At 36.0% G+C, this 10,645-nt stretch overlaps 1 protein-coding gene across 1 annotated transcript; it reads right to left on the bottom strand.

Moving 5' to 3' along the window:
- Positions 1-9,425: 9,425 nt before the first annotated feature.
- Positions 9,426-10,412, bottom strand: LOC136172601 (olfactory receptor 4F3/4F16/4F29-like). The gene has a single exon (XM_065942020.1). The coding sequence runs from the start codon at positions 10,410-10,412 to the stop codon at positions 9,426-9,428; it is 987 nt and encodes a 328-aa protein (XP_065798092.1).
- Between the last annotated feature and the right edge of the window lie 233 nt (positions 10,413-10,645).

The following is a 10,645-nucleotide window of genomic DNA, read 5'->3' on the forward strand; positions in this document are numbered from 1 at the left end:
AGCCTCTGCAAACAGAGGTGACTCAATTTTACCTAAAAACAGAAAGAAAATGAAATGAGGAGTCCATGACCACATGAAAATACTGCCATAATTCACACAGCCAAAACACATATAATATAACCTCTTAATATTGTAAAGCCATTATCCTTCAATTAAAAAGTTTTTTTTTTAATGTCATTGCAGAAGATATACAGTGACTAGTTCCCACAAAGCACTGCTTCTAACTCCCCAGCCTCTCTAGAATTCTCTAGGTTTTGATAAAAGAACTAAATATTCTGCTGAATCAAAAGGCTTATGGGAAGCAGATAGGAGTGCCCTGGAATACCATGAGGGAGGAAAGAGGAAATAGAAATGAACTTATAGATTTTTCTCACAGTTTGTTACTCTCCTGCATGGATTTCCCCAAACTTCAGACAATTGTGATGATGTTCATTTTCTTTACATTCTGACTACCTCCGATATGAAATGGTATCAGTTTCATTGATACTCTCTTAAGTTTAAAGCTAAACATATGGCAGTTTTATCAAATCATAGCCATCTTTTCCCCATAAAGAGATTAGATAATGTAGAAACCTTAAAATTGTATGCAGCTTCTGTACTCAGCTCAAGGAGTAGAAGTGATCACAAAGCTTGAGCTGTGAGAGCGTATGACAGAGTTAGGACAAGCCAGAAGAGAAATCTGTGCTGCAGACTCCAAACATGGGTGAGATAATGCAATGTAGCAAAAAAAATCCTGTGTTACATTAGGAAATAACTGTCCATGCCATGTTCACGTTTCCTGGTTCATGGAATGTTGGCAAGATTGGAAAGAACACTGTACTTATAATTGGGAAAGTTTGATCAAGCTCAAGCCCTAAGTTCATGGGAAGTTAGAGTAAGTTCTCTCTCCCATCCCTTCTACACTCAACTCACTTCTTGAACTCAGTTCCTTCATCTGGAAAATAAAGGGGACTGAGTAGGTGATACTAAGTAATCCTTTCAAGTCTTAACATTTCTATGACTTTATAACAAAATGCCAGCCCAGAACCTCACAGTAATGATGGTATTCCCTGCATTGGAGGGCTACTACATTCACCAAGGTTTCCCTCATCTGCAGTTGGTCATAAGTCCTATATCCCATAAAATCCCTCTCTTGGTATTAGTTTCCCTCTTCTCTAACTGTTTTTGTTCCACTTACATTCATTAGCATATTATTGTAAATTTGCTATGTCACTTAATCTTCCCTTTATCATAACAGTCTGTAATCAATCAGCAGATATTTTCTAGATACCTACTAAGTCCAATGCATTGTCCCAGGCCATTATGGGTTCCCTGAAGTATTAAAATGCCCACTGCCATTAAGGCATTTACATTTCAGCACATACTAAAATACAAACAATAAAAAATTCTTACATCGAGTATGTCAAATCAGTAGTATGAGCATAGAAGTTTTGAAGCAGAAAAGATACACGTGAGCCAGAATGAACAGGGCTGTCTTCAGAAAGAAATCAAGACCTATGATGCAGTCTAAGATATGGATATAAGTTATTTGGATATACAGCCTCATATCTGACTCTGAAAGAGTTGTTGAAATATGAGGGAATAGCTCCCAGTCTGAAGCAGTGTTTGATAAGCTATCAATGAAAATAATGAGAACAAGCCAAAGAAAAACAAAAACAGTGACCACCACGGCCAAGACACTACAATAACACTTTTACTGACACTATCTGTTTGATACTTACAAAAACCATAAAAGTTATCAGCTGCTTTTCACAGTGGAGGAAATCAAGACCATGAGAGGGAAAGCCATAGATTAGAACAGCAGGGGGTAGAACTGATACTGATTCCCCGATCTGCCTCTTAACCAGTGTATAGAGAAGACTTTTCTCATGACTTTCTGATTATTTAACATAACACAGCCGTAATTCTTCCTGGCTATTGTAGTAAAGGGCAAATCTGTGTAATACCTGCATCTCAGAGCTCCTGGTTGAGTTCCCAGACTGCTGTTGCTTTAATCCACATGAAGCCTTTAGCTTCCTATGGAAGAGGCTCTGCTCCTAGTGCTCTCAATAACAGAGGAAGCAAAAGTGCTCAGTCTCCACATCCAGAAAGAAAATCAAGCCCAGCACTACACTAATTCGAATTCTGTTCCCACTTACAAAACTGTCTCCTGCCTTTTGTAATTCCCTTTCTTGGATCTCAATCTTAGACAGCAATAGACAAACAGAAAAAAATAATAATTTTGGTTTCTAACAGTATGTGCCCTTTCTCATTGGTGTTAATTGTTACTCATTAAGCTCAGCTGAAGCTGCTTCTATTGTACAAGGTGACAATTAACTGATTTCTTTACAAAATGACCCTGTCACCAGAAATGTCTATTGAGTCTTGGTCTTTAGGGACTTCAACATTGTACACCAATATCCTCAGGTTATTTCTGAATTTGTCACCAACCTACTCATATAAAGAGCTGACATGTGACTGTTACCAAAGAGTTAACCATATTCAACTTTGATTGGTTAAAACTAGCATTGCTTCATGTACAAATAGCTGTAACAATGCTATTATGGGGAAAGATCTGGCTAATTGGCACACAGGAGAATACTGACCAAATGATACTGCGGAGACATAGGATTGCCAATATGATTTCATTTATCCAAGGGAATTGTGACCCAGAATGCTACCACACCAACAGAGGAAGTTATGGATGAGCCACAGACAGGAAGAAAAAGAGATCAGAAAATATTTTAAACACCAGTATGTTTACTTAATCTGAAATATTTATTTCCTGGGTAAGGTTAAAGAATTTCCAAGAAACACATAAGTATACCTTTGTTCTATTCATATCAAATCAACTTCACCCAAGAAACTCACTAGAAAACAGGGAACTTCATAGAAATCCCTATTGTGTGCATGTGTGTGAATTATCTATAAGGCTATTATTCTGTTTCACATTCAAAAACTGGCATAATCTACATGGAACACTGTTTGACTTAATTCAATTACATGGCCCATAATTTCACATCAAAAAGAATACTTTTAACTCAGAGAATAACTACTGTGTTGGGCTTCATTCTAGATTGAGAATCCGAAAACTTAAATTCTGTTCATGTTTGTTCAGTAACTCACTCTAACTTCAGATGTTTCACTTCATTTCTCTACAGTAATATTTCCTCATTTGTAAAATGAGCAGGTTATAGAAAATAATTTCTACAGTATCTTCCAGTTCCTAAGCTTCCTATGTTATGAACAGTTATATATTCTCATTGATTCATGGGAAGGGGAAAGGTATAAAGTATAAGATCAATTATTGAATATATGGCTCAGCAAACATAAGAAATAAAAAATTCAGCAGATAAATGAAATCCAATCTTGACAATTTTTTTTACTAATTATCACAGAAGTAGTAAATACAAATCGTAAGAAATAGTATATCTGTTTGGTGTGAAGGGTAGAGAGCTTTTTTGTATTATGTATAGCCCTGTAGTTGCCTGACCAACTCTGATGGCTCACAGAAGTAAAGGGGGAAAGGTGTACAAAGAAAGAAATTACATGATTTAAAAAAAAAATTCTGCTAGTTAGAACACAATTTCACTCATTCATTGACGTGAAGTTCCAACAAAGAGTTGGTGCAGGAAAAGATATACCACATTTTAAATAGAGCCAGCAGCTATGAGAATAGATTTTTAAAGTACTCATCACAAAAGAAAGAAAGAGAGGGAAACAGAGAAAGAAAAAGAAAGGAAGGGAATAAGAAAGGAAGAAGGGAGGGAGAAACGAAGGAAGAGAGGAGGGAGGGAGGAGAGGAGAGGAGAAGGGAGGGAAGCAGAGGGGAGAGGAGGGAAGGGGAGAGGACTGGAGAAGAGACAGACACTATACTGCCCGTGGAGGCTAGGAAAGTGAGGGAAAGAGAGGGTCAGTCTGTAGTGACCAGGGCAATATTCCTTTGTGTATGGAACATCATTCTATCTTCGCCTTACCTATCTCCACCTCAGGTTCAGAGACAGAACTTACAACCACAAACAGTGGACCCAGAATGAAGAGTAAACCTCAAGTTAGGGAAACAGAAAAATGACTCATTTGGAATTCTCACACTAAATTTTTATCCCAAAGAAATACCTAAGAAAGAGAAAAGAGAAGGGAGGGATTAGGAGAAAGAGAGAGGGTAAAAAGATACATAAAACAAGATACTTTCTTATTAAAAAATGTAATTTTGTAATAGGAAAGAGTGTAAGATTACCACAAGCAACTATGCTTTCTAAACTGTAAAATGCTAAATAAATGTGAATCAGTTTGAAAAAGAGAAAAGATTTTATTTAAATTCAGAACCTTAAAGGTAAAAAGAGCAAACACAAAAACTACACAATTAGAAAGGACAAAATAAACATCAAAACGAATGGCAGGAAAAAGTACAGAAAAATGTTTCCACAGAGCAGATGAAAATTGGGACGAAATATTTAACCATGAATTTTTTAAGCTGACAGGATTGATCTTCACACACACACACATGCACACAAAAAACATAGAGATTTAAGAGCTCAAAATGATATGACAGGACTGTTGCATCTATGTTCATCTGTGATATTGGTCAGTAATTTTCTTTCCTTGTGTTATCTTTGTCTGGTTTTGGTATCAGGGTAACAGTGGCCTCATAAATGACCTTGGGAGTGTCCCTTCCTCTGCAGTGTTTTGGAGGAGTTTCAGAAATGTGCATGTTACCTCTTCTCTAAATTTTTGATAGAATTTGCCTGTGAAGCAGTCGGGTTCTGGACTTTTGATTGTTGAGAGATTTTTAATGACAATTTCAATTTCCATTCTTGTGATTGGTCTGTTCATATTTTCTATTTCTTCCTGGTTGATCCACAAATCAATCAAAGTGATACACCACATCAACACATTGAAAAATATAAATGCATGATTATCTCAAGAGGTACAGAAAAAGTTTTTCACAATATTCAATACCCATTTACGATTTAAAAACACTCTCCAGAAAGTAGGCATAGAGGGGACCACCTCAACATATTAAGGGCCACATATAACAAACCCACAGCAAACATCAATCTCAATGGTGAAAAACTGAAAGCATTTCTTCTAAGACAAGAAACAAGAAAAAGATGTCACTCTTGCATTATTATTCAACTTTGTTTTGAAAGCCCTAGACCAGCAATCACAGAGGAAAAGGAAATAAAAGGAATCCAAACTGGAAAAGAAGTAAAACTGTTGCTGTTTGTAAATGACATGATACTATACATAGAAAATCCTGAAGATGTCACCAAAAAACTGTTAGGACTCATCAATGAATTTGGTAAAGTTATAGCATATAAAATTAATACACACAAAAAAAATTAATACACAGAAATCCCTTCCATTCCTATGCACTGAAAATAAAAGATCAGAAAAGAAATCAAGGAAATAATCCCATTTACCACTGCATCAAAAAGAAAAAAATACTTGGGTATAAGCCCACCTACGGAGGCAAAAACCTATACTCAGAAAACTGTAAGATACTGATAAAAGAAACCAAAGATGGCACAAACAGAGGGAGAAATATACCATGTTCTTTGATTGGAAGAATCAATATTGTGAAAATGACTATACTATCCAAAGCAATCTACAGATTCAATACAATCTCTATCAAATTACTAATGGCATTGTTCACAGAATTAGAACAAAAAATTGTACAATTTGTATGGAAACACAAAAAACCATGAAGGGCTGAAGCAATTTTGAGAAAGAAAAATAGAGCTGGAGGAATCAGGCTGTCCCTGACTTCAGATTACACTATAAAGCTATGGTAATCAAAACAGTATAGTACTGACATAAAAACAGAAATATAGATCAGTGGAATAGAATAGAAAACCTAGAGATAAACCCATGCACCTATGGTCATCTAATCTATGACAACAAAAGCAAGTATATAGAATGGAGAGAAAACAGTCTTTTCAATAAGTGGTGCTGGGAAAACTGGACAGCTACATGTAAACAAATGAAAACACTCCCTAACACCCTACACAAAGATAAGCTCAAAATGGATTAAAGACCTAAGTATATGGACAAATAGTATAAAACTCTTAGGGGAAAACATAGGCAGAACACTCTTTGACATAAACCGCAGCAAGATGTTTTTTGATCCACCTCCTTGGGTAAAGAAAATTAAAACAAAAATAAACGAATAAGACTTAATTAAATTTAAAAGCTTTTACACAGCAAAGGAAACAAAGACAACCAAAAGAAAGAAGACAACTTTCAGAATGGGAGAAAATATTTGCAAAAGAAGCAACAAGGGATTAATCCCTGAAATATACAAACAACTCATGCAGCTCGGTATCAAAAAGCAAACAACCCAATCAAATAATGGGCAGAAGATCTAAAGAGACTTTTCTCCGAAGAAGACATGCAGGTGGCTAAAAAGCATATGAAAAGATACTCTTATGTCAATAATTATTAGAGATATGCAAATCAAAACTACAATGCGGTATCATCCCACACCAGTCAGAATGGCTCCCATCAAAATATCTACAAACAGTAAACACTAGAGAGGATGTGGAGAAAAGGGAAATCTCCTACACTGTTGGTGGGAATGTAAATTGTTATAGCCACAAGAAGAGGCTGTAGTTCCTTAAAAAACTAAAAATGGAACTACTGGATGATCCAGCAATTGCAGTCCTGAGTATATATCCACAACAAGTGAAAACTCTTAATTCAGAAAGATACATGCATCCCACGAAGTGAAGTGAAATGAAATGAAAGTTGCTCATTCATGTCTGGCTCTGTGACCCCATGGACTATATAGTCATGAAATTCTCCAGGCCAGAATACTGGAGTGGGTAGCCTTTCCCTTCTCCAGAGGATCTTCCCAACCCAGGGATCAAACCCAGGCCTCCCACATTGCAGGCAGATTCTTTACCATCTGAGCCACAAGGGAAGCAGAATTGTTAACTAAAGTATACATTTTATTTACATTAACAAAATTTTATGTTAGTGTTTATTATTTGTTTTCATACTTTAGTCAAGACTGCACATTGTACTTAGTTGTATTGTGCAGCTTCAGGTGCTTGCAACAAATTCTGGTAAATTCTCTTTTAATTTTTATTCTATTACATATATTTTATAGTTTTCCTTGTTTTGGCTTTCTTAAATACACCCATCATTTAAAGAAGACATTTAATTTCCAAATACATGAGATTTTTTAAAGCATCTTTGATAATTTCTCATTTCAATATTAATTTCTCACTTCAATGCTTTCCTCTCTGAAAACACTCTCTGTGTTTTTTCAGTCTTCTAACTTTACTGAGGCTTTCAATGGCTAAGTCAAAGATCTCTTGGTAAATGTCACATTGCACTTGAAAATATATGGGTTATTTTCAAATATCTTTTGATATTTCTAATATAATTCCACAGTGATAGGAGAACAGATTTTGTATGATTTCAATACCTTTAGACTATGAAATTTTAACATTTTGTTTTATGTCCCTGTATATGTTCCAGAGTCTCCTAGTTTATAGTCTATGGGAACTTGAATAGAATTTGTTTCCTACTGTTGTGTGAAAATTATATAAATCTTAATTCTGTTGAATTTATTCATGATGCTATTCAGGTCTACTATATCCTTCTACTCCTCTGTATATTCATTCCATTAATTTTTGAGAGTTTGTTATTGGAACTCCAACTAAAATCTTAATCTACTTAAAAAATAACTATATATGGAACTGTTTTTTAAAAAGATACACATATCCCAATGTTCATAGTAGCCTTATTTACAATAGCCAATCACGAAAGCAGCCCAAAGTGCCCATGAACAGATGATTGACTTAGGAAGATGTGACATATTTATATGCAGTAGAATATTACTCAGCTATAAAAAAGAATGGAATATTGCCATTTGAAGCAACATGGATAGACTTAGAGAATATATGCTTTTGAAATGTCAGCAAAAGCTAAATACAACATGATATCACTTACATGTGATATAAAAATAATACAAAGGAATCTGTAAACATAAACAGACTCATAGAAAACAAATTTATGGTTACCAAGGGGGATGGGAAGACCAAATTAAGATTATGGGACGAAGAGATACAAAAGCTACTATGCACAAAATAGATAAGCAATAAGGATTTACTGTATAGCTCAGGGAATTACACCCAATGTCTTATAATAATTTATAATGGACTATAACCTGAAAAAAATAACTAGGCTATATATCTGAAACTAATACAACATCATAAATCTACTATACTCCAATTAAATAAATATAAAAACTATAAAGAAAGTTGAGTGCCAAAGAATTGATGCTTTTGAACTGTGGTGTTAGAATAGACTCTTAAGAGTCCCTTGGACTACAAGGAGATCCAACCAATCAATCCCGAAGGAAATCAGTCCTGAATATTCATTGGAAGGACTGATGCTGAAGCTGACACTTTAGTACTTTGTCCACCTGATGCAAAGAACTGACTCACTTGAAAAGACCCTGATGCTTGGAAAGATTGAAGGCTGGAGGAGAATGGGATAACAGAGGATGAGATAGTTGGATGGCATCACTGACTCAATGGACATGAGGTTGAGTAATCTCTGGAAGTTGGTGATGGACAGGAAAGTCTGGTGCGCTGCAGTCCATGGGGTCACAAAGAGTTGGACACGACTGAGTAACTGAACTGAACTGAACTGATACTTTGTTTTATTTAGTTATTACCCTGGTTCTCATAATATATAAATCTTTTGCATTTTCATTCAGTATTATCTCTTTCATCTACAAAATATTCAACCCATTTAAAATCATTTAGTTTCACATAGTTATCTTTGCCATACAAAAATAGTGACTAAGTTTAGGAAATAATCATACACACTGAGGCATATAGGAATTTACAACACCTGGTGTCAAAACATTTGATTAATTAAAAATGTTAATATCAAAAAATATTAATATCTTCTGAGTTGTCACTCTTTGAGTTAGTCAAATATCACCTTCCAATCCTAACTAAATTTAAAAACCTTGTAATTAATTAAATCTTGAGTGTGGATGGCTAAATTCAGACATTAGAAGCCTCAAAATCTCAAAGCTACCTAGACAATACCTTTGTTTCATCTTTTTTCCTTCAGATATATAGACACTGAGAAACACAAAGGGCTTGAATATCGGTACATATGTATATTAGAAGAGATACATCTTTGAAAATTTCTGTCAAAGAGAAGAGTATCCAACAGGTTGTTTTAACGGGAAACGTGCCCAGTATGTGAGATTTCAGCCTTTACCAACATCTGTAAGTTTTTAATAACATTATATTCCAGTGCTGAATTCATTCCTGCCTAGTACTTCCGTTTCCTTAGAGCAAGGGTCCCTGTGGAAACAATGATCAGCTAGGAACAGAATTCTTAAGGAGAGATTTCACAGTGAATATTGCAAATCATTAGGAAACCGAAAACATATATGAAAAGGGTAATTAAAGAGGTTAATTTCCAAGAATTGTCAAGGTCAATCGGAATTTCTTGGATTGTGCATGAGAACTCTTCCTGAAACTTAAAACCTTACCAAAGAGTCTCCTCATAGCCATCTTCATCTCCTTGTTTCTAAATGTATAGATAATGGGATTCATAAAAGGAGTAATTAGAACATCAAAGATGGCTAAAAATTTATCTATGGGTAAGGTAGGGAATGGCCACACATAGACAATAATGCAAGGGCCAAAGAAGAAAACTACCACGGTGATGTGAGCTGAGAGGGTAGAAAGGGCCTTGGATGAACCACCTGAAGAGTGTTTGCGAACCGTGACCAGGATGAAGATGTAAGACACAATCAGGATCAAGAAGGTGCCCATGGAGATGAAACCACTGTTGGCAGTGACCAGAAACTCCAATCTATACGTGTCTGTACATGCAAGTTTGATGAACCGAGGAAAATCACAGTAAAAGCTATCCATTTCATTGGGGCCACAAAAGGGTAAGTTGACAACAAAAGCCAGCTGGGCCACAGAGTGGATGAGTCCAATGGTCCAAGCAACAGCCAGAAGAGAAGTGCACACTCTTAGGCTCATGATGGTCAGGTAGTGGAGGGGCTTGCAGATAGCAACGTACCGGTCATAGGCCATGACTATGAGCAGCACCATCTCTGCACCCCCAACAGTGTGAATAAAGAACATCTGAGTGATGCAGCCTCTCAAGGAGATGACTTTGTGTCTTCTGAAAAGGTCAGAAATCATCTTTGGGGTTGCAATGCTGGAAACACCTGTGTCAATGAAGGAGAGATTTGCCAACAAAAAGTACATGGGGGAATGTAAATGGTGGTCTGAGAGAATTGTGAGCACAATGAGAAGGTTTCCCAACATACTCGCTATATAAAATACTGTGAAAAAGAGAAAAAGAAGAATCTGGATCTCCCAAGAACTGGTGAGTCCCTGCAGCAAAAATTCAGACACCACCGAGCGATTTCCTCCATCCATCAACTTCATGCACAAGGCTGACCCTGAGGTTGACTGAAGAGTATGAGAGGGACACAGACATAATTAGTAAGTTGGAAAGAAAGTCCTTGCAGAAATGTCAGAAACTAAAGATCATCTTGCCATTTTAGAGTTACTTAGAGCTTACACAGAACAAGTATAACAAAGAGCCAGAGTCAGAAATGTTCCCTGCATAAATCTTTGGTATAATTTAATCATGTACCTCAAATTTAGTT

The sequence above is a fragment of the Muntiacus reevesi genome, chromosome 7, assembly GCF_963930625.1.
Source record: "Muntiacus reevesi chromosome 7, mMunRee1.1, whole genome shotgun sequence".
Lineage (NCBI taxonomy): Eukaryota > Metazoa > Chordata > Mammalia > Artiodactyla > Cervidae > Muntiacus > Muntiacus reevesi.